The sequence below is a fragment of the Excalfactoria chinensis genome, chromosome 2 (genome assembly GCF_039878825.1).
Source record: "Excalfactoria chinensis isolate bCotChi1 chromosome 2, bCotChi1.hap2, whole genome shotgun sequence".
In the NCBI taxonomy this organism is placed as follows: domain Eukaryota; kingdom Metazoa; phylum Chordata; class Aves; order Galliformes; family Phasianidae; genus Excalfactoria; species Excalfactoria chinensis.
In genome coordinates, this window is record NC_092826.1 from 135,579,214 (window position 1) to 135,604,224 (window position 25,011).

At 39.9% G+C, this 25,011-nt stretch overlaps 1 protein-coding gene across 10 annotated transcripts in view; it reads left to right on the top strand.

Moving 5' to 3' along the window:
• The window catches only part of KMT2C (lysine methyltransferase 2C), a 176,912-nt gene that overhangs the window by 128,471 nt on the left and 23,430 nt on the right, over positions 1-25,011 (top strand). For 9 of the 10 annotated variants that reach the window (XM_072327392.1, XM_072327391.1, XM_072327396.1 and 6 more), the window contains 17 exons: positions 2,373-2,503; positions 3,917-4,103; positions 8,176-8,280; positions 8,658-8,705; positions 9,882-10,019; positions 10,174-10,206; positions 10,290-10,409; positions 12,720-12,858; positions 13,100-13,314; positions 13,433-13,506; positions 16,051-16,233; positions 16,890-18,770; positions 19,689-20,014; positions 20,843-22,662; positions 23,709-23,820; positions 24,245-24,323; positions 24,435-24,498. In XM_072327392.1, the coding sequence (XP_072183493.1) occupies positions 2,373-2,503; positions 3,917-4,103; positions 8,176-8,280; positions 8,658-8,705; positions 9,882-10,019; positions 10,174-10,206; positions 10,290-10,409; positions 12,720-12,858; positions 13,100-13,314; positions 13,433-13,506; positions 16,051-16,233; positions 16,890-18,770; positions 19,689-20,014; positions 20,843-22,662; positions 23,709-23,820; positions 24,245-24,323; positions 24,435-24,498 (5,655 nt within the window). The remainder of the gene's footprint in view (positions 1-2,372; positions 2,504-3,916; positions 4,104-8,175; positions 8,281-8,657; positions 8,706-9,881; positions 10,020-10,173; positions 10,207-10,289; positions 10,410-12,719; positions 12,859-13,099; positions 13,315-13,432; positions 13,507-16,050; positions 16,234-16,889; positions 18,771-19,688; positions 20,015-20,842; positions 22,663-23,708; positions 23,821-24,244; positions 24,324-24,434; positions 24,499-25,011) is intronic. The other variant, XM_072327397.1, reaches the window with a different exon arrangement.

Sequence of the window (25,011 nt, forward strand, 5' to 3'; positions counted from 1 at the left end):
TACAACGTGTGCTGCTTTCTGGAGATGTGCTGTGAAGGAAGCAGGTTTTAGTGTTTGTTGTGATGACTTTTTTAATGAACAGAAAATACTCGTTCCTACACACGTACAGGTTTGGCAGAGCCCATGGTTCACAAAGAAACTGGAACAATTGCAGGCTGTTAGAGCTGAACAGTGTGAATGGAGAGGACTGTTGTTTTGTGTCAGAGCTCTAGCTTTGACCAATAGAAGATAGACAAAAGTGTGAGAAATGAGGCAGGATGAGAGAAATTCTTCTGATAAGCCTTCCTTCAGACATCGTCTGGATCTAGAGTTATCTTCTGGATCGCGAGTTCTAATATTCAGCAGTGCTGCACGTCACACAGAGATGTTAGATCTTTTGCAGGCATCTGTTTATTCTCTGTGAATCCTGTGAGTTCAGCGATATTTGTATTGTTGTATGAAGAAGTAATTGCCTTTGTTCGTTTTAAACTTGATATGTGAGAGTTTCATAAGATAATCTCATGACTTTGTTATGTCTAAAAAAAGCAGTATTAATTTGTAGTACTCTAAGATTCTCTAGATGTATCATATTTATCCCCCTTCAGTTGTCATCTTTTTCAGGGCTGAAGAATCCTACTTAGTTTGGTCTCTTTTCTCATTGTGAGACCACTGTGGTGCCTCTGGTATTCTAATATGCAGTGGAAATCAGGTGTTACTCTTAGGACTTATTCTCATGCTTGCTATGTGTAATTAGACTAATTATTTTGTCCATCTGGGTTTTTGCATACTACATGGCATAGATGACATTTAGGTATCGTTGAGGTGAGATGTGGAATGTCTTTAGTTTGGAGTCAGAGTTTAGTTCGCTGTTATCAGTAGAAAGAGGCAGCTGCTTCTGGAAGTTGACTGAGACTATCTTAGAGGCCTTCAATTTCTGCTGTTATTCTTTCCTGTTTGCTGAGCTATTCAGTTTAAAACATGGAGGAGGCCTACATTTACTGCAGTATGTAGTCAGTATTAGAACCTAACAGATTTTTTCCTTTCTTTTGCTTTTGTAGAACTTCCTTATGAAGTCAGCAAATGTTTCTCATGTTTTGCAACCCAACGTAGTAGCTGGGTTTCCAGTTCAGAAAAAGGGTTTGCTTCCTCTTCAGTATTAATGTTAGAGATATGTTTTCCTGCTTTGTAAATGCTATGAGATGCAAAATTGTTTTAGGTACTGCTGAAAAATTTTGCATTAAAAACTTTCAATTCTTACATAGGGGTTTTCTCCTTTAAGTTTAAAAAAGGGAAGTGAAAAAGGTAGAAAAGTGAATTACTCATTCTCAGTAACAGTACAATACTTACTGTTAAAAGGCAATATTCTTCAGTGAAACAGATAAGCTTCTTGCTCAGGCACAGTAGCTTGTTAAGAGAAAAATAACTTAGGAAATCTTTGTATGTTTTAAATCATCGTAGCTTGCTGAGAGCTTCCTCATCAGCCTTACCGAGCTGTTGGTACTCTTGCCATGTCCCACTTCCTTTTGCTGCAAAAGCTTTCTCTTGAACAACGCAGAGGTCACAGTGTTGGTGAGCCTCAGTCTACTCACTGTATATGGTACAAAAGGTGACAGTAGTACAAAGAGTGGCAGTTTTTACTACATGATGTAGTTTTTTAAATAACTTCCCAGGATCATTAACTCCTTGTAATTAACATTTGCAAGGGAGAAGTGGAGGACTTTAAAAGTTTAGTTCTTCCCCTAGTGTTTTCACTGATGTGTTGAATTAAAGCACTGAATGATTGATCAGCGCACTGTTCTTTTGTGTTCATTAGGGAAAAATGCAGTGCAGCTTTGTATTCGGTAGCTGAATAAATGTGTAAATCTTAATTGAAGGACTTCTTTACAGGTTCCTTTTATTGATATGTACTTTATTTCTACAAGCCATTTTCCAGGTTTTAAAAAGTGGTTTGTACTTCTCATTTGAGAAAGATTGGTTTATAAGCAGGAAGGTGATCAACGTGTAATTCAGCAGTGTGGATTTTGGAGATGCTGCTTCAATAGAATTCTCTTCCAGGTAGCTGGTTGAATGGTACCTTTAGCTTCTCTCAAATGACCACATTTTTGGGTTGGCTTAGAGACAGAAAAATTGAAGATTAACATACAGGTGATAAAGTATGATAGGATCACGATGTGGTAACTATCACAGATGACAGTTGTGACTTCTTGAACCCATATGATCAGGTTCACAGCTGTCTAGATGAAAGTCACCTTTAGAAGACACCTAGAGAGATATTCAGATAAATTCGGATAACTCAGGCCCTCAAATAGGTAGCAAGGTTTTCTACTGCTGTAGCTTTTGAGAAAGACAAAGACTCAGCAGATTTTATTTGTTCCTGAATGCTCCTTCTACAGGTTGGACAGAACAGTTGCCTGACACTCCAGTAGAGGAGTCTACTCCAGCTTCTGAGAGTACTGAGAAGATAAAAAAGCGCTACAGGAAAAAGAAGAATAAACTTGAAGAAACTTTTCCTGCCTACTTGCAGGTAAAACCTTCGCTGTGCTTTGTGTGTATAAACGTTTGCAAACAAGATCTTGGTGTTTGTTGAGTCGTAGGTCATTCAAACCATATTTCTTTTCTGACTACTGATTTTTCATTCCAATGTCAGAAGTCTTAGCCTGATCGTGACATCTACTCTAGATAGGACTTTTTCTTGGCAGATTATAGTACTTGATTTTACAGAGGAAACACTATCTATAGATTTGTGTTTTTAAATGCTCTGCATCTCCCCACCACAATGATCCCTTCTCCTTTACCCACCCACCATTTCTGATGTGATGTCCCCAGAGGTAAGAAGTAGTATCTGTTGATCCTTGTGAGTGTGGATAAATAACGGGATGTTGATGTCAATTGACCAACTTAGCTGCCCTCGGCTGGTTTATAAACCAATTGCTTTATATCTTCCACTGAGAACCTTATGTGGCTTGTTCATCTTTTTCATGAAAACCTTATTGTCTCCTAGATATTTACCAAACTTCAAATGAAATCAAATTTGGAAGGAAAGAACTGGCAGGAGGCAGCAAAGTCTCTGTAAAAAATAGTTTGTATTTCATAAGCATGGAAGTGAGCTGGAAAGAAAGTACTTTAGCAACATTTCCTTTCTATATATTTTTCCTTAACGCACCATTTATTCAGAATAAATATTTGCTTCTTTTCTAACTCATGCGGGGAAAAAACTGATACTAAAAATTAGTCTATAGCTTTAATTCTTGCCATTGTGTCCTAAATCGGGAGTTTAAAGGCTACATGAAAACAGGAGAAGTTGTTATGTAAAAATTGACTTGAAAATTTGCTAGAGTGTTGTCAGATTACCCGTGTGCTGAGGTTTAGGTGAGTGGTAGCTGTTACACAGTATTTCAAAGATGAAATGTATGTTTAACAGCGTTCAGTCTTTTGTTCCTCCATCTCTGGTTGGATGATTTTGTATTAACTGAAATCCAGCCTTTCACTGTTCCTGGTGTATGTTTGTCATGAGTGTTTTGTTTGGTCGTGATCAAGTTGTTCAGTAGTATTTTTCAGCTGTCATTTCTGTGCGAGGAGAAATACTTCAAGTGCTGAAAACCTTTTTTGAGATATATTATGTATTACTGCGTGCATTTTTATATGCTTGTAATAACACTGTATTGTTGCAGTGTCTGTGCTGTGCATATGTAAAAGGCTTAGAAGTTTTGCTGTATAATTGTGAAGGTGTGAAATTAAGGTAGTTATGTGGCTACTTTAAGTAAGTGGTAAGCAGTGTATTTGCACATCCTAGCCTGGAAAAAGGACTGCCATACAGGATAGAGTGTGGAACTCAGACCAGAACCATTGGTGTTTTCATTTTAACTTTGCTCTTTGTGTAACTTTTTCAATATATATGGTGTTCTTCCTACATTGAATCATTTTGTCCTCTTTGCAGGAAGCTTTCTTTGGCAAAGATCTACTAGATACTAGTAGACAAAACAAGATGAGCCTTGATAATTTACCTGAAGAATCACTTCCGCTCTCATGTAAAGCGAATTTGGCCACCAGTTTCCTGGATCCTTCATCTGACCCTCTTCTTAGTTCAACCTCCACTCCAGCTCAGGCGAAACTGGGCCCTCAAGGTATACACAGCTGAAGTTAGTGATAACCTGCTAGTTTGTTTTTGTTACAGCTTGAGCTCATCCATGATTTTCTTTCAGAGTGAAACTGTTATCTTTGTTCTGTACGTTAACTGTCCTTGCAAAGTAACATTTATAATGAGGTATCCCCAGCTCCAGGACATTGCTTGTTTCAGAAGGAGCTGTGGATGGAGTAATTGGAACCTGATACAAATCTGAAAGTGGCTGACAGTAACATTCACATCTGTAAAATTCATGGACGTGAATTCCATCCAAGAATACGTGTACAGATCCATTATAAGTAGAGATCCATTATAAGAGAATACAAAGCTACTCTAATTAAAAAAGCACTTTTAGAAGTGTACTGATAATTAGTCGGATAAGTATCATCCACCTTTTGTCTTATTTAAAGTTCTAGATTCTTTTAGGTTGCCAGTCTCCTCTTGTTTTCCTGTTTTTTCCAAACATGAGAACCCTTTCAAGGTACAGTTTATAGCCCCTGGGCAATCTTTGGGTTTTGCTTTCTCTTGCAAAACTTTGCTGGAGATATTATTGAGAGATCTGCAGGTAGCCAGTGAGTTATAAGTACTGCTGAAAGGACAGTGTCATGCAAAGGAACAATTACAAACTTTACTGTCTTCTCCACGTACTTTTTTTCCTCAATGTCTTGTGTATCCTCTGTGCTGGAGGTGTTGTACCATTCTGTATTTTAACTGTTACTGTTTCTTCATTACGAGGATTAATTTGTCACACTTGTTTCAGTTCATTCCCGCATCTTTTTCCATCTAAAGTTTACAACACCCAGCAGTCTTTTGCGGAGAGAGCATTTATTTGTGATTGTTACATAGCGAAACTCTGCTAAATGAAAAGCAAAAGGCTATATTATAATTAAACATTGATTGTTATACACTGGAAATGGAGTTTAATAGAGAATACAAAGGTTAAAATCCCCTTAAGGGGAAAACCACTGAAAAAGAAGTGTTTCAAAGTCTGTATTTCATTGGTTACATCTCTGCAAGAAAATGTATTTATGTAGGCATTTTTTCACCTCAGCATTCTTTGAAGAAGCAGAGATTCAGAAGTCTTTGTCAGTATATCAAACTGCATGATTAGAGTTGTTAATGTTCATGTAGTATGATATTATGAAGTGTTAGAACTGTGCAAACTTGATGCTTTTGTAATGTCCCATTTTTCCAAGAAAAAAGGAAATTAAAAAGGAGGAAGACAAAGTTGTAAAACTTCATATTTTCATCTTATTTTTATATAGAAATAAATTATAAGGGTGTGGTTATTGGAATATAAACTACTAGCAACCACTGAAGTTCATAGGTTGTGAAGACCTACCTTCTTTCCCATTTTATATGAGAGGCTTAAAGGGCAGTATTTTCTGGCCGTAGGAACGTTTTAAGCAATGGTATCTCCAGTGTTAGGATTTCAGGCCAAAACTGTGTCCAGACAAAGCTGTTTGTTGCGGTTGGAGAAGTCATCTGCCAGTACTGATTGGTTCCAGTGCAATTTTTCTTAACTCTTTTGCTGTGACTATGTGGGAGACAGTCATTTCCACAACAGGATCCATGTGTCTGGGTGAGCCAGATGCAATTTGAGTGATGAAGACCCTCGTAAATTTGCTAATTATTGAGCTAGCAACAGTCACATTGTCCCTTCTGGCTGGCATTGCAGAGGAGCTGGTGGTGAGAGCAGTAAAAGAGCACCTGTGCTATTGTAATCAGTTTGACACAGACCTGCTTTGTTCACTGCACCAGGAGGTGGTAGGAGCATGTTGTTACTGTGTTGTTTTCCTACAGTGCTGTTTGTCGCAATGATTGCTAACTCGGTAAGAGTCCATACTGAATTGGATAGGTCTTTCCCACAAGGAAGTTGTTCTTGTCTGGGAAACTCCAATTGATTGAACCCAGCAATAAGGGATATATAAAGTTCATCTTCCGAAGAGCTCTCAAGCATCTGAAGAAGTTACTGGATCTGCTTTGCTTTTCAGCATGTATACAGGGCTGCTAGGGAATTAACAGTGATGTGTTCAGCTTCCTAATGAATTTACAGTGTATTTCAGTGGCATTCTGTGACTGTTTATTCTTAGAGCTTCATTAAGGATAGCCAAAGCTTTGGCCAGTCGTGATGGCAGTTGGCAGAGCCAGCCAGAAGAGTGTTTGTGGAGTCTTTTCTTCACTGCTTTACTTGTTACCGGTTACTGTGTTTGAAGCTCTGATTTTTGTCTGGCAAAGGGGCTGCAATTTGTATTTTCAGTTATAATACTCATCTCTTCCGTAACACGAATGACACACCACAATGGTGTATTTTACATGGTACCAAGCCTTAAATTCATTAAAAAGCAAGCACTGGAGCAGGGTGCAGAGGCTTACTTGCTGGGAGCTCCAGATCTTCAGAATACCTGGCTCATTGATAAAGATGATGATCTGTACATCCTGAGTGCTCTGGGGACTCCCTGTGTCACTCTTGGGATTCTTTACCTGTCTGTGTCTCATTTAAAAATAGATAAATAAATACAATACCTCTTGGCAAGATGTATTCTGTGAAGGTTCTGGAAATAAGAAGGGAATTCTTCCTGGGCCAAAAGAGAGGAGTCTGCCCAACTGATTCCAGTGCTTCTGGGATGTTTGTAACTAGATAGATAGCGTTTGATTAAACACATTAGGTTGGCTGCAGCTCTGAGACGGGCATTTTTATTCTTTTAAAACTTAAAATAAATACATTGAGGAGTCAGGATCATGAGATCAGCAGTAGCACAGTGCTCTGTTAGGGATCCTGCATTACCAGCAAATTATTCTCCTTTTAGCCTTGTCTTAGTTTACATCTCAATTCTTAAGAGTCAAATTAACGAGCAGTATTGAGCTATTTATTTGGCACCAGATGTCAACCAGCTACTGATTGTGATCCGAAGCAGCTGACTAAAGGGATTTAGTTATTTCCAAGATAATTAACACTCGCTGAATTAAAGCTGGTAAAGAAGAAAAAAAAAAAGGTTTTATATGAGATGTATAGTATGAGACTTATGGATCATGGAGTCTAACCTCCTCTATCACTGGCCCTTAGTATTTTATAGTCTTAACCAGCCCTGTCATGATAGCAGTTAGCTTTTTCACAACCTACTAAACTCATTGGAAAGTCATTACAGAATCTGATTGCCTTAATAGTTAGGAGCCTTTTAACTTACAGCCTGAATTTATTCTCAGTCAGTTTGTAACAATGGATGCTAAACACTTCAGTTACATTTTTTCACCTTAGTCCTTTCTGGCTACTAACTTGGTGTATTTATATTCAAATTAGATGTTGAATTATTAAGAATAGTTCTCAAGCTGTGGAGAAAAACACCATAGCATCCAATATTGCAGAAGAGCTGAAGGTTACTGATACTGTCTTGGAGCTTCCTGCATAAAGGCTTTTTTCTCTTTAGTATCTATTTGCCTTCAGACAGGAATTCAGTTAAAAGACAGATAAAGTCAGTCCTTTGCCCGCCAGCCAAGAGACTCACTGGTGACTGGAACAGGCTGTGGATGCCCCATCCCTGGAGGCAATTAAGGCCAGGCTGGATGTGGCTCTGGGCAGCCTGGTCTGGTGGTTGGCGACCCTGCACATAGCAGGGGGTTGAAACTGGATGAGCATTGTGGTCCTTTTCAACCCAGGCCATTCTATGATTCTGTGATCTCTGTTCTCTTGCTGAGAGCTGTCCCCTCTACAAAACACTTTGGTTGATTTTTGCATTCATAGGTTTTTGTATCTGAGATATTGAGTTCTTATTTCATCTTGTGGTGCTTTTTTTCCCTTAAAATCATCCACTCTCCCTTCCACATGACTGATACAGATTATCAGTATTACTACTAAACTCAGAAATACTGGAGAATTTGGGCTTCTGAACATGGCTACAGCACTAACAAGACTTATCTCTCACTTCAGAGCAACCTGCAGAGTGTGGTATACTAGAAGGGCCCTTATAGCCTGGTAAATCTATGTTTGAATTTTAGCTCAAGCTATCATTTGTCACCAGAGTCACATCTAAACATTGCCAGAATAGGTTGATTTTGTTTTGTTTCTTTTACAGGTAGCACCGATGACCCCTTAGCTGATCTTTCTGAAGTCTTAAATACCGATGATGATATTCTTGGAATCCTTTCTGATGATTTGGTAAAGTCTGGAGATCATTCGGGTATGTAGCTTCATGAGGTCTCTCTGGTATTTGCTTTCTTCTTCTTCTCTACATTATAGACGTGGTTGTTGTTTTATACCTATGGGTATAGGTTATTTCGGATACGGTTTTCGTATTTTAAAAACACCTTGGTTTGAGATGATTTTGGTGGCTTCTACCAAAGCAACAACAACAAAAAACACCATCAAAAAAAAATCACACGGCCTCCTCAACATTTTGTTTTACCTGTCTCTTTGCTTTGCTGCTTAAGAGAGAATAAAAAATAGCTGCTGTTGTCTGTCATACCTGCGTAGCTTTTTCAGCATGAAGCTTTTTCTTTACTTTTGTTTTTGTTTTCATGTTATAATCATCCATTTTATCTGGTTTGGGTCCTGTAGGTCTTGATTTATGCACTTTCCAGGTTGAGAACTCACCCTCCCCATTTGGTAAGAAACTAAACAATGGATGATCCATGGTTAGAAGTAGTCACCTTTCCTAGTGGTTTTAGCTGAGAGAACTGCATGTGTAGAAACTAGCTTTCCTTTACTGTGTCACTAATCCATGCTTCCATTTTCCACTCTTTCTGTATTGTTTGAGTCTAACATGACCTCTGCACGCTGCATTTAGTAAAGTACTGCATAAATTTTGCTGCCAGTATTTGGAAACCTCCCTGAGTTTTTGTTTTTCATGATACAAAGCCATGTGTTTTCTTGCTGTCACTGTATAATATTACTTACAGTAGTAGTGTATTGTTTTTATCGTAGTGGTATCTTTAGTAAATTACAAGCATTTTAACAATGTGAATATATTAAAGCATGAATAAAGTAGTTAGATTGATATCTTTTTTCCACCGGATATCTTTTTTTTCTACTGGACGATGGTTCATCAGTTTATGCAATACACGCTTCTCAATAAGTAGAATGGCATGTTTCATTATTTTAAATTTATTCTTATTTGGTGTTTATTACAGAAATAAGTTTGAAATACTGAAGTGTGGAGTTTTATTTTCAAAGCTGTTTCTCTTTTGAGAGTTATATCGGCATGTTAAGGATGCTGTGAATTGTATATAGGAAGTTATGTTCTGTCTGGATTAGCAAATTATTAGTTGTAACCTAGAATATTCAGTAGTTGTTGTTGAAATGGAAACTGTGAAGAGTTTGATACTGAGTACGCTTCAAGGACACTTCAGTAGATAATTTAATATAATATGTAGGAATGTTTGGGAGTGAAGCTTGAGGTACACAATAAAACACATTGACTGCTAGTATGATTGTTTTTAGAATGTGAAAAATAATTACAGTGGAACCGTTTACTGAGAACTGTTTGCTTCAAAACATGCTGCACCTGATCTCAGTTGTCTTATTTCAACAAAATTGTCCCATTCTTCCAGCTGCATTCCTTTCAATTAACATTCCTTAATCGATACAGTAAACTGGAATTGTATAGTTGGGGGTATTTTTTTTTACTTTTCTCTAATGAATATTTCCTTTTTCCTTACCTTTCAAGTTTTAAGGAAGTCTTCATTTAGTTGATAGCTCACACCTAGGAAAAAGATGTTTTATGCTTTTTATTCTGTACCAGTAGATTTTAGCATGTCTGACTTTATATTCTTCCCTCCTTAGCTGGATTGGATATTGGTCCCATCTCTGATGATCCTTCTTCTCTGCCTCAGCCAAATGTCAACCCAACTTCACGACCACTGAGTGAAGAACAGTTGGATGGAATCCTCAGTCCAGAACTAGACAAAATGGTCACAGATGGTAATTTGTTGTTGTTCTTGATCTAGTCTTCTGGAAAACACTTTCTGTTGTTGAACTCACATTGCTCCCCATGTATTGCTGCCTTCTTGCTTGCAGAATTAATTTCATTGCATTTTTTTAACGATTACTCATCCCATATTTTTAATTTGCACAGGTGCTATTCTTGGCAAATTGTACAAAATCCCAGGTATGTGCTCTAAATCTGTGCTGTCTTCTACAAGATGCCGTTTATAAACAATGCCAGCCAACTCATGCACAGTGTTTTTGCAGAGCTGGGAGGAAAAGATGTCGAAGATCTGTTCACAGCTGTTCTAAGTCCAGCAACCACACAGACAGCTCCTTTGCCACAGCCTCCACCTCCACCACAGCTTATGTCTTTGCACAGTCAGGGTATGTTCATTTGTTACTTCTAAAAACAGCAGCTTAGTCAGGAGAGTTGTGCATCTGTTAAATACTGACATGAAAGTAGGGCATGCCTGACTTCCTGCTATTCTTAACTCATGGAAGCTGATGTTGATAATTTATGGAATATTTTTCTAAAACTGCTCGGAAGGCAGCACGTGACTCATGTGCAGGTAAATGTTGCTAACTTAAAGGGACACACTTTTTTCACATTAGTGTGATGTGTTGGAGGTTGTATTTTAGCTGACACTTTCATGTTCTTGAAACTGTCCGCAGTAAAGCATGTGTTCTCCTCTGCATTTGCTCCTTCATTACTTTTGAGTACCTCCTCAAGGGTAATGAGAAAGTCTGTGTGACAGTGAATGGGTGATTCTTAATTTCATTTAGGGAGCCTTCGTTTTGCTTAAGAATTCAGTTTAGCATGCTAACTATTCCTATCCAAATAGTAAAGAGGAGGTTCAGAAGTTTTGAAATCTATCATTTATTTTCTTTCTTACTATTAAAGTTATTACGAATTGATACAGCATATTGCTACTTTTGTATTGAAAGCGTGAGGCAGACTAATTTGACTTGTTACCAGTAGAGCAGGTTTTTAGTGGTATGTATGAGCATAATTAGATGCACCCTTTTTCTCATCAGGCGTCACCATGAGTAGGTTTTCCTTGAGCTCATGTAAGGAGTGCCCATTCTGTAGTACTGGTACTACAAAAGTGATAGGCAAATTGATTTCACCTGCAAATTAATTATAAGAAGAAAAATGATTGGCTTCCTCGTTGGTTGTAGTTCCATAAAAAGAGAAGACTTCAAAAGTTATTGGAAAGGAGACAGTTTAAAGTGAATAATGAGGTGATTTAAAGCAAAAGATAATGTAGGTATCAGTACCAGTTTCCCAGTTGCTTGGGTGCTTGGAGATAACTTCAGCATTTGAACTCCATACAATTGTTTAACATTCTCCTTATGGGAATTGCCACAATTACAAAGTTTTGGATTTATAACTTGTTCAGTTATTGTGTAATAATCCACATGTTTCTATGAGATAAATGCTTCAGCAAAGGGAAAGCTTGTATCAAGTCTCAGCAATTTCAAATAAAATTAACACTCTGTTCTCATTAAGGCATATCAGCTTCCTCAATTAGAGGCCTGGCTCCTACTTGCTTGCCAGGTCTTCACAGTTACAGTATGCTATGATACAGCATATTCTCTTACATGCTGTCTGATGGGTTACTTTCATCCCAACTAAACTTTCCTGTGTAGTTTATGTCACGTGTGAATAAGAAGTTAATGACCTCAGGCATGGGAGAGCACTGATATTATAAAATATATAAATATAATATATTGATTTCTGAGTTTGTGCTTTTAGGAAAATATTCAGTTATGATTGTACTTCAGTGACAGGGACTCACAGGTCAGTGTTCATTCTGTGTAGGAACATCTGCAAAGACCATCTGCTGGAATAAATCTGCCCGTGCCACATTTGCTTAATGTTTTGATCAAGTAAATAAAATATTCTGCCCTCATATCGCTAGGCTGGACATTTAATTATGGCAATGATGTTCATTTGAGTAGGTTTATCTGTTTCGTAAGTTACAAATTCCAGAGTTAATAGATAGTGAAGCTTACTTTGGAATGCTGCTGTCTCAGAAGAGGAGGTGCTTAATTCGAGTGGTTAATCATAACTGTAAAGACTGAAAGCAACTTGGTCCATGTGTGATGCTTGGCAGCAGCATGGATTTTTCTCCTTGTTGTTGCTTTGATCTGGATATAGCAATGGCAACAACAACAAAAAACAGACCGGTAGCCTTTAGGGATATACCTCAGTATAAAGTGTGATACGGTTTTGCAGCAAAGGCTAATGCAAAAGCTTTGGAAATCCCATTTTTAAAAAGCCTTAATTTTTCAGACAAAAGTACATCTGTACAGGGATGTGATCTGGTAGAAAAGAACACAAGCTTACAGTGAACCAAAGTAAATTGATCTCAAAACCTTCCCATAATTGTAAGGTCAGAACTGGATTGGGCTGCCCAGCGAGGTGGAGGAGTCACCGACCCTGGAGGTGTTCAAGGAATGTTTGGATGTTATGTTGAGGGACATGGTTTAGTGGGAGCTATTGGTGTTGGGTGGATGGTTGGACTGGATGATCTTGTAGGTTCTTTCATCCTTGGCGATTCTGTGATTCTATAGAACCTGAAAGCAATTAGTTTTTCATTTGATGAGACTTGCCTTCTTCACTAAATATTTTGTCCTCTACTCTAAAATGTATTCACACTTAAAAATAATGATTTTAAATTCTCATTCTAGGAGAGAGTGCATTTCCAAGAGTGCCACTTATGAATGGCCTGATTGGCCCTAACCCTCATCTTCCTCATACAGCTCTGACTCCTGGAGGTGGCCTGGGCACTTTCTCTCCCATAACGCAACCACCATATCCTGATACCAGGTACGTTAAAATAGGAAGTCTAAAACAGCCATTGCTTAGCATTCACCACTTGGATGATGGTGTTATTAGTGCTGTGATACTGTTAGTGTTTAACTAATTGGTTATTGACCACTACTACAAAAACTATGTTCTTGCAGTCTGCTGGTTAATTAGATAGCAAGCAGAATAAGTACTGTGCTAATTGTTTTTGTATATTGAGAGAAATCTCTTTACAAAGTAAAACTTTTTTTTGATTTGTCAGGGATAAGAATCCAGCGTACAATCCAATGGTAAGTGATCCAAACAGCTCATGGGCACCATCTGCTCCACCTTTGGAAGGTGAAGGTGATACAATGTCCAATGCTCAAAGAAGCACTCTTAAGTGGGAAAAAGAAGAAGCATTGGGTGAAATGGCGACAGTAGCACCTGTTCTCTATACAAATATCAACTTCCCTAATCTGAAGGAAGAATTCCCAGGTGAGTTAGCAAATAAAGCCATGTAGTATGTGGAAATGTATACATCTTTGTTTGAAATAATATGAAATAAGCTTATCGATGCCTTGCATATTAACATTTTCTTTTATTTAAATTGCAGACTGGGCTACAAGAGTGAAGCAGATTGCTAAATTGTGGAGGAAAGCAAGCTCACAGGAGAGAGCTCCATATGTGGTAAGAAAAACCACCTCCTGTATTTGCACGCTTTCAGCAAAAGTGTGTTTCATCTGTGGGATTTTCATTTGTTTCTATGAATAAGTTTAGGGATCGTGGAAGTTCACTTGCCTTTCAGCCTTGAAATAAACTATACAGTAGTATTGTGCAAGATTAAGGCTTTGAATGAGATGAGAACATTTGTTCTCACAGCCTCTTTGCTACATTTGATTCATGCCTCTAGCCTTACTTGCCTTTGTCTCTTTCTGTGCAGGACCTCGCTAGTTTCTTCATAAGGATAATAAGAAATTATTATGTGACCTTCCTCTCTCTTAATCTTCCTTTCTCACTAGTGTTTTCGTTTTGGCCCCATTTGAGTTGCTGAAGTCTTTTCCATGTTGAACTACCAATTCCAGAGGTAGCAGAACTTTATATCTCTACTTTCTTAATTTTCTTTCATTCTCTCATTTCAACTGTGCTGTTCTCTTAATGTTCCCTCTCTTATCTCTCTCTGGAATGGAAACGTTTGATACCTTCCATGTTGTGGAGAGCACAAGCTACTCTGTTCTCACCTAAAGCATTCACTTTCTTCACATTTGGGCCAAGCAATCTCAGATACTTGTAGCAGATGCCTGGGGTACCTGAAAGCTGATTCCTGATTCTATAGAACTGCCACTGAATTGGCGACCTTTGTACTCTATTGGCACCTCTTGTTAAAGCCTCTCTTCATCCAAACCTCAAAACCTGTATTAGTTTCATTCATCTTGACCTGGACAACTGTTGTTGGCCAATGTGCTTTCCTTTAATATGCTGTTAGTCTCCATCCTGTCCCAATTATTTTCTTTCTTTCATCCCAACAGCAGTTGGATGGTTGTTCTCACTTTTACTTTGTTTTCAGACTTCTTCTTTCCCCACACCCAAAGTTTTTCCGACATGGTCTCATTAACAAACAAATCTGATCCTCATTATGTTTGTATGCTGATGGCACACAGATTAGCAATACCAACATGACGTCTTCCAGTCCAAAGTAAAAAACAAACAAAAATAAACTAGCTAACAACTTTTAGGGGATAAGATATTACCCCAAGATCACTGTGAGAAATGCATACCCAGACCACAGGTCTTGATCTTTCTGAAACCCTTGAAATAATCCCTCTCTATTCATATCATTTAGTTATTGTCTTGATGTTACTTTTTATTCAGACCTGTAACTTCAGCAACTTTGGACCTCTATAGCATTTGTTATATTTCATCTTGAAAATTCCTTCCGTATAGCATTTACAAGAAACTATTGACATAAATGGGTAGGCTCTTATCTAGGCATTTATCAGTTTACCATTATTGCTATTACTGAATTCTCCTTCTTCACTGCTCTGAAAAAATACAGCCCTGTTCTCCTAATGGATGCCCAAGAAGTAGATGCAAAAATTATCTCCTCTCTGTCTGCAGAAAGGGAACATGCGGTTGCACAGACGTGTGCATGAGTATTTGCATGGTACAAAGTAGTTGTTTCCTCACAGATGTTACAGTTCATGTACTTTTACATTGCAGCTGTTTCTGGTCTGCGTAGCATCGTGCACACAAGAAGCTGCTTGAGTGCCTGGACTGAGGAACTTTCAGCTGGGGAGGGAAGGAGGCTACTTTAGAAATAAAACTGAGAGATGTGATATTACGTTTTCACTGTAGGCTTTTTACTTTCCTTACTTGCATAATCTTGACACTTAGAGAGGAAATGACACGAATATTACTGCTGTGTTGTTGCTCTCATCTGTGTTACCGCTTCTTGTTTCTTTGTTGGAGGGGAAGAGTTTAAGCCTTTTCTACCAGGCAGACACCACTTGAAAATGGAAGGGGGAAAAAAAAAAAGGTTAAAAAAAAAGGTAGAAAAGATATGAAAATTTGATTCAGCAAAGGAGTCACATCCTAGATTGGCGGTAAAACAGACCCTTTGAAATTTCCATTAGATGTTTTAAAGTGTCAGGATAGCTGTGAAATGCTTCATTGAAGAGGAATTGCTGTTCTTTCATCCAATTTTTCCTGATGCAGAAGCCCATATCCTATGTTTATACTACTGACTTAACACAGATTGAGATCTATAGAGTCTGTTTAATGGAGTAGACTGTATTTTTCTTGTCATTGAAGTTCTTCACATTATTGGTCTTTATTGATCCAAACATCATCTGCTGCACTTACATCTTCGGGTTTCAGACCACCGCAGTGTGTGGTTTGAAAGGTGTACTGGTGAGATTCATGCTTTCTTGGCACAGCACAGTACATGAACAGAGGCTCATAGAAAACCTCTACTACTAATGACCCCTTAGTTCTCTCTTTGTATGTTAGTTTAAACATAACATTGCTAAAGAAAATGGAGTATTTTCAGTTTGGATTTCACTGTAATAATAATAATGTAATAATGATAAGGTGGTTTTTCACAAGCATATGTGTGTTTAAAAAAAGTTTTACAAGTAATTTCATTTTAGGTTTTGTAGGAATAACAGATGCAGTTTTCACACTTAGTAAAAGAAAATGAGACTAACTGCCTATGTCTTTTTTCTCTCTTTTCAGCAAAAAGCCAGAGATAATAGAGCTGCTTTGCGCATCAATAAAGTACAGATGTCAAACGACTCCATGAAAAGGCAACAGCAACAGGATAGCATTGATCCCAGCTCACGTATCGACTCCGACCTCTTTAAAGATCCATTAAAACAGAGGGAATCGGAACATGAGCAGGAGTGGAAATTCAGACAGGTGTGTTGCATTTAAGGCTTTTTTGTCGTTTTTCTCCCTGCCTTTTATTGCATTGTTGGAATCTTGTTTTAATAAAATCAATTTTAATCTTTCTTTGTAGAAGAGTATAAATTCAGGCGTTGTAGAAGGAAATAGGTGTTATCAGAAGGGAGGCTGCTTGTAAATGCTGGAAAATTTTGTTGGAAAGCTTTGACCCTTAAATCTTAACCTATTGTGGAAATAAGTTATTCTTCCTTTGTATGGCTAGCTGGTGGAGTAGTTTGTTTTTATATACCCTGTATAGCAGTAACCTTGTGCAGCTTGCTGCTTCAAGTTAGGCTGCTTGTCTCTTGGAACCTATTTACCTCCATCAGTGCTGCATCTGTTGGTACACATCTTTGGAGTATAAGGTTGGAAAACTGTGCTGCTCTTTAGGCAACCTGGGAAATTTTCTTCCCAGGCAATCAAAATGCTTGTCAAGGTAATTGAACTTAACAAATAGCTGTGCTCTCTGCTCCTGGTGCATTTACAATTTACAGTTACTCATAATTGATCTTTAGCGTATTCAGAAGTTTGAATTCCTGATTCATTTTACTCATCAAGGATTTTATGTGTACATATATATATATATACGTGTGTGTAAAAGTATAACCTTTTTCCTTATGATTTTTAAACAGCAAATGCGTCAAAAAAGTAAGCAGCAAGCCAAAATAGAAGCCACACAGAAGCTTGAACAAGTGAAAAATGAGCAGCAGCAACAACAGCAGCAGCAGCAACAGCAGCAATTTGGTTCGCAACAGCTTCTGAACCAGTCTGGCTCAGACACCCCCAGCAGTGGGATCCAGAGCCCCCTAACACCTCAGGCTGGCAGTGGCAGCATGTCTCCTGCGCAGCAAACATTCCATAAGGATCTATTTGCAAAGCAGCAGCTACCTGCTACACCTACTTCAGCATCCTCAGATGACGTGTTCCTCAAACCACAAGCCCCACCCCCTACTCCAACCCGAATCCCGGTACATGATTCACTGTCTCAGTCTCAGACTCCTCAAACATCATCACAACAGATGTTTTCTCCAGGTTCCACAAACACGAGACCGCCTTCTCCAATGGATCCATATGCTAAAATGGTAGGAACACCTAGGCCAGCACCTAGTAATCAGAACTTTGCTAGAAGAGGTAGCATTGCACCGATGGATACCTGTGCACCACAGTCATCTATATCCAGGCCCGTTCAGGTAACTGAACCATCGGGAAGCAGGCCTTCACCAGTCAGGGATTCATGTTCTTCATCTCCAAGTAGCAGCGATCCCTATGCAAAGCCACCAGACACACCCAGGCCTGTTATGACCTCAGATCAGTTTTCCAAACCTTTGGGGGTCCCAAGATCGCCCATGGTTATGGATCAGTCAGGGAAAGTTCCTTTAGCAGCTGGAAGCAGTGATCCGTTCACTAAGCCAGCTCCTAGAACTGATACATTTCAGAGACCGAGAGTAACTTCTGCTGATGCGTATGCACGGCCACCATTGACTCCTACTCCTACTCCTGTTGATGGGAGCCCTGGACACTTTAAAACTCCCATGCGCCCACCTCAGTCCCCACAAGATCCCTATGCATCAATGCCAGCTACACCAAGGCGCGTTGCTGTTGATCCATATGAAAGGCCTGCACTGACACCGAGGCCAGTGGATAACTTTTCCCATAATCAGCCTAATGATCCATACAGCCAGCCTCCCCTTACTCCCCATCCAGCAATAAAGGAATCTTTTGCCCATCCGCCCCGGATCGTGCGGCAACAGAGTGAGTCTTTCTCTCAGTCTGGACCCATTTCAAGGCCAGCTTCTCAGGATCCTTATTCCCAGCCTCCAGGTACTCCTCGGCCAGTTGCTGATCCTTATGCCCAACCTCCAGGAACTCCTCGGCCCACCACAGTTGATCCATATATGCAGCAACCACCCACACCAAGACCTGCACAGCCAGCAGATTTGTTTGCTCAGTCTCCAACAAATCAGAGACATTCTGATCCATACGCTCAGCCTCCTGGAACACCAAGGCCAGTTCTGAATGATCCTTATTCTCAGCAACCAGCAACTCCAAGACCAGGAATACAGGAGAGTTTTAACAGACCTGCAATGACAAGACCGGGACTAATACCAAATAGAGATCCTTTCCTGCAGACATCACAGAACAGGTTGCAGGGCACTTTTGTCAGGCCGTCAGACCCGTGTTCTCAAACTCCCAGACCAGCAGGACCTGCAATAACAGATTCATTTAACCACGGTCCTTCTGCTCCAGCACGTGACCTTTATGATCAACCACCGATGACTCCAAGACCTCAGCCAGAATCTTTTGGAACTGGTCAACTAAGCCACGATGCTGCTGAACAGTCACGGCCTGGAGCTGAGGGCAACTTCAGTGCATCTGCAAATTCTCCAATGAGTTCTCAAGGACAGCAGTTCCCCAAAGTTTCACAAGGTCCTGGCCCAGCACCCACTACAGGAGTAACAGATACACAGAATACCATGAATATGTCTCAAGCAGACACTGAGAAATTACGACAGGTGAGAGTAACACTTGATAGTAATGGCATCCGAATGTCAGAAGTAGCATTTCCCCCATTTTTGCTAAATATTTGAAGAGTTGGTTTGTTTGTTTTTTACATTAAACATAGGTGCGTGATGTTGAATTCTCTGTTCACTTTTTATGTTCATTTGGCTCTCTGGATAATGCATATGTGGAATATAAAGACATTGGTAATTATTAAGGAGTTTGGATAAGATCCAGAAAGGAAGCGAGGCCAATGCTGGAGCCACTAAAGATTTTGTCTGCAACATGAGAAAGAAACACCCTGAGAGGACAATTAATTCTATACAGGCAATTAATCCTATAGTGGATGAGTTGTAGAACTGATTGTCAGTGACTTGTTCTCAGATTGAGGAGGGTGTAGGCAGTGATCTTAGACTGGGCATTCAACTTTTCAGATGGCCAGCAAACATGCTGAGGTTATTTCTGCTGCTGGTCACTGCTCTCCTGCAGGAACTGTTGCTCCAGGCTTTTAGCAATGAATGTTTGGCAAGCAGCTCTTTCTGAGACATAGAATTACATTCAACTTGTGGGAGGCTGCTTGGTCTTCTGTTTGGAGGGGGCAACAGGAAGTAGATTTAGCAGAAAAAAATAGTCAATATTCCTCACACAAGGTTAGAATAATATAGAGGAAAGGGTTTGTTGCTTCTGCGTTAGTTGGCAAAGTAGCTTCATGCTAATAGCAAGAGATCTGGAGATAAAAATTGTGCTACCATCGTCTTGCACTGTGTACCCCCAATCCTAAATCGTGCTTTGATTGTGGCAGTGCGGTGTTTTCCTTTAATGACTGAAGAATTTATTTCTTCCGATAAGCTTAACACTGCAGTGTAACACTGCAAAATACAGCATCTGCAAAGTCCAGCACAGTGATTTTCATTGCTTCTTTTTTTAAACAGCGACAGAAATTACGTGAAATTATTCTACAACAGCAGCAGCAAAAGAAGAATGCAGTTCGTCAGGAAAAAGCCTTACAGGATCCAGCAGCTCCTCCCCATGCTACTCCTCTCCAGCACTGGCAGCAAGACAACTTAAATCAGATTTTTAACCGCCCTCCTCCTCCATATCCTGGGAATATTAGATCCTCTGTTGTCCCTCCGGGTGGGCCAAGGTTTGCAGTGTACTCAAAGGATCAACGTGGGCCATTTCCTGGTGATGGGCAGTTCAATAGACCCCAGTTTCCAGGAGATATGAGCACCATGGGGATGAGACCTCATGGCCTTAGGTAAGCTCTTCAGTCTCGTACAACCAGGCTGTTAAAGTGGTAGTTCCAAATTTACAGAAACCATTGCATACAGGGCTTGGGTTTTTTTGGAGAGGAAAAATCATCTGAATGGGCTGCAGTAGCTGGTGATTGTACTGAGGTTATGTATAGTAAGCTTTAAGTATTCATAATGTTAGAATGTGTCTTTTATAATGAGTAACACCACTCTGGGCTGTATTTTATGGTGAATTTATCATAAATTAAAAGAGGAGAAACTGCAGTGCTTGTGGAAGTTCCAGTGAGCTGACTGGTCCCATCACCAGCTGGTTTAGGGCAACTTCTTAACAAAGAAGGGTCTGATTTGAGCTTTGCTGTCTTAATGATAGATAAATGTAATATTTCTGCTTGGCTTTCTAATGAATATATAATTCAATATTGACTTTTGTCTGTGCTGTTATTACAATGAATACCAACATTGACATATATGATAGTCTTGGGAATTAATGTTCTCAATACTTTGAATTTATTTCAGTAAATCTGCACATTATTTTTTGAGCACGCTGCATTGAATTAATATGTTGTTTATGCTCTCGGATCGTACTGTCACAGAGTTTTCTATCCATTATGACTGGAATTTAAAACAGGATGTTTATTAAACATAATCAAAGCAATTATTTTATTGTAGTCATAAAGCTCATTTAAATATAAGCATAATCAGCAGAATATTTATTTAAATATTTTAATGACTGTATCGTGTAAAGCATTTTGGTGAATAGCTACGTAGTCAAGTGTGACAGGCTATGCTGTCCTGAAAAGAAAAGGTAATTTATCTTTTATGCTTTATTTTAGATTTGGGTTTCCAGGAGGTGGCCATGGTCCACCATCAGGCCAGGAACGTTTCCTCAGTCCTCAGCAGGCAATGCAACGTGCTGGAGTTCCACCACAATTGAGAAGATCTCTGTCTATTGATATGCCTCGTCCAGTGAGCAATCCACAAATAAACAGTGCATCGGGGATCCCTCAGCATTTTCCTCCACAGGGAATTCAGGTTCAGCAGCACAATATATTGGGTCAGGCATTTATCGAGTTGCGTCACAGGGCTCCCGATGGGAGGCCAAGGCTGCCTTTTAATCCTTCTGCACCAAACATTATGGATCCAGCAGTGCAACATCAGCGACACGCAGGGTTTATACCCAGGCAGGAATTTCCTGGCCCAAGACAGGCAGAACCACTGAGACATAATCCTCAAGGTATGCCTAACCAGATGCAGATGTCTGCAGGATTGGAGCATATGTCACAACCCCAGCAGGATCAAATCAACCCTGACAACCCACCCGCACTTGTAATACGTTCTTTAAGCAATCCCCCAGTAGCTGATGCTTTCCCAGGACCATCTTTGCCTACATCTGCACCAAGTGATGAATCAGCAAATATGCAGATTCCCAACCAGCCGAGTGATGGTCTGGAAGAAAAACTTGATCCTGATGATCCTGCTGTGAAAGATTTGGATGTGAAAGACCTTGATGGGGTTGAAGTCAAGGATTTGGACGATGAAGATCTTGAAAATTTGAATCTAGACACAGAGGATGGAAAAGGGGACGAGCTGGACACTTTAGATAACTTGGAAACCAATGATCCTCACCTTGATGACCTTCTGAGATCTGGGGAATTTGATATAATTGCATACACAGACCCAGACCTTGATGTGGGGGATAAGAAAGGAATGTTTAATGAAGAATTAGATCTTAGTGTCCCCATCGATGTCAAGCTGGATATCCAGGGCAAGACAGAAGAAACAAAAGAGGAGCAAGGGGATAGAACTGCTGCTCATCCTGAGGCCCTGTCTTCGCCAAAGAAATCTACTACCGAGAATGAAATTAAAACAGAAATACTTTCCCCAAACACTCATGAGGAAAAGAAGAATGAAAATGAAAGAAGTGATGGAAATGCAGAATCAACAAGTGCTCAACAGGCTACTGAAACAGAGTTAAAAGATGGAGAAAAGGCTCCTGCGCAGCCTGCTAACCTAGAATTCCCTGACAAAACTACTGCTGTTTCCAGTCAAGAAACAACTGTGCCTAGTCCAGATACTCAGGGATCTGCTCCAGTGCCTGTTCAGGGGGCAGGAAGTTCCTGCAGTATTTCTGGGTCCACACCAGTCCTCTCAAGTTTGCTAGCTAATGAAAGCTCAGATAACGCTGAGGCAAGGACGCTAGCGTCTCCCTCGCAGTCTTTGCCAACAACTCAACTGAACCACGCGTCGGGTATTCCTCAAACACTACTGACACCTGGTGGGCAGATGTTGGAAAACAGTTTAAATTCCAATTTGAGCATGGTTCCACGAATGAACCATAACTTTTCTCAAGGGTCACCGAACCCAGGATTTATTCAGGGTCAGTCGGCTAATCATAACTTTGGGACAGGACAGGCATCTAATCAAACTGTGGCTGTAACAAGCCGTCCTGGCCCGAGTGGCATATCTGGTCCCCCACAGATAATGCTCCCTCAGCCATTAACTCAGCAACAAAATCGGGAGAGACCATTACTGCTAGAGGAACAGCCACTTCTTCTGCAGGATCTTTTGGATCAGGAAAGGCAGGAGCAGCAGCAGCAGCGGCAGATGCAAGCCATGATTCGCCAACGTTCAGAGCCGTTTTTCCCCAATATTGGTATGTGGTGATCTGTCTGTGTTCTGGTTTGTTATGTAAAAAGTCAGAATGAAATAGTTAAACATTTTATGGCACCGAATGAAGCAGGTGGAGATTTGGAATGTGAAGATGGCATAATAGAAAAGCAACCTGAGTAAGAGGTGAAATGGAAGTAGGTGAAGTGCTGAACCTTTTCAGAGCTCATACAGAGTTTACCAGGATCAAGGTAGCACTGTGTTAATCCCAACTTATCCATCACCAGCTCTTATAACTTTATATGTGAAGTGGAGTAAGTTTACCCTTTGTAAACAATTAAATGATGAAGCGCAATAGCTGACCTTTTGATATCCAGTGTCCCAGTTTTCTGTTTGTGTCTTTTTTACTGCATCTTTTTTTGGCAGTTTTTAGGGTGTCTCAAAGGGCTCATTGAATGTAGTCAAGCCACCCTAGATGGCTTCCAAAGGTCCCTTCCAACCTCAAGAGTTCCATACTCCCTAGTGAGGACTGTCGGCCAGTCCTGTTTGCCCAGCTCTACTGGGCCAACTAACGGGAGAGCTGGCAGGAGAGAGCATGGTTTACATGCTTATGGGTCTTTTCAGATGCTGAATGTAGCATATGCCACGTGTTTTTCTGTCTGTAGTTCTACCAATAATAACAGAGTGACTGAAGAGGTTTTCTGAGTGTGATTGTGATGATGTGCTGGTTTGGCCAGTTAAACTGAGGAACAACTGCTCTTCATGATTCTTTAAACTATAAATAGGATTTATGAATCTCTTGGCTCATAGGCCAAATTTATTCTACAGCCCTTCTCAACCCAATCTGCTTTTCTTTGTGTTATGGCTGAAAGCAAGAACAGTTACAGCCAGATTAACTTTCCTTAGGGGTTGTATGAAACAACATATTAGCCATGAAATTCAAAATGAAGAGGACAAGTAATTTGAAATAGTAATGGAGCTGGGTTGTTTTGCTGATGATTTATGTATGAACGAGATATAAATAAGTCAGTTCCAATTAATAACTTGCAACATTTAGTTATGTAATTCATCTGTACTGTCTTTCTTTTCCAGACTTCGATGCAATTACTGATCCTATAATGAAAGCAAAAATGGTAGCTCTCAAGGGGATCAATAAAGTCATGGCTCAGAGCAACATGGGGATGCCACCAATGGTGATGAACAGGTAGGCAATGCTTGAATGCCATCTTCAGGGCTGATAAATATGGAGGGAAATCATAGAGGTGTGGAAAACATGGCTTATTAAAGGTGTTTGTAAGCTCTGTTTGAACACAGTGAGATAATTCTCTACCCCAAGTTGTTTATTGGAGCTTCCATAACTTTATGTTATTGTAACTGAATCTGGGTGACTGCAGTAGCAGAGTTTTCCAGCTGTGCAGATACCAACCGGGTAGCTTATGTTCACTGGTTTACTTTGCTTTTTCTCAGTGCCATAAAAATAGGGTGGGTTTTTTTATGTTCTAAATCCACGCTCTGTCACCTTTCAATATAAAATGCTTCCTTCTCAACTGGGAGCAGCATGCTCTCTTCCTTAAGGTACCCACCAGTTTTAAACGTTACAGATTCATTTTGTGTCTGTGTGTCAATAGGTTTCCTTTCATGGGTCAGCCCGTGCCAGGGGCTCAGGCCAACGAAGGCCAAAATCACATGCAGCAGGCAATTACACAGGTAATACAAGTTGACGCGGGGTTAACAACACAAGTCTTAAATAAGGACAACTGGATTTTGTTTCAATCGAATCTTCACTTAATTTCTTTGTATATTTTCTGAAATTTCTAGGATGGAAGTTTGACACCTCAGATTTCTAGACCTAATCCTCCTAATTTCGGTCCCGGTTTTGTCAGTAAGTACACATCAACCAGTTCAGTGTTTAATCTTCTTGTTCTAAATATAATATCCATAAACTGATATCCCACGAAAAAAGCAATCCTTTTAAAATCCCATCGTTTCATTGTTACAGTGCCAGTTCATGAACGAGTGCACGATAAACTATACTGTTTTTGTAGAAAACTGTCCTCGGAGAAGCACCATGATGGAAAAGGGAACCAGGAGGAACAGTTAATTAGTATTATTTGTGTTTGTGTGAGAGTAGTAATTGCGTTTTGCTGGCAGGCTGCTACCTCAGAAATCAGGTCACAGAATCATAAAATCTTTGGAGTCGGAAGGGACCCTTAAAGGCCATCTGATCCAACTCCCCTGCAGTGCACAGGGACACCCACAGCTCCATCAGGTGCTCAGAGCCCCATCCAGCCTGACCTTGGGTGTCTCCAGGGACGGGACATCCACCACCTTTCTGGGCAGCTGGTTTTCTATTGAGGTTTATTATTCAGAGCTCGGTGAGGATCTGTATTGATGG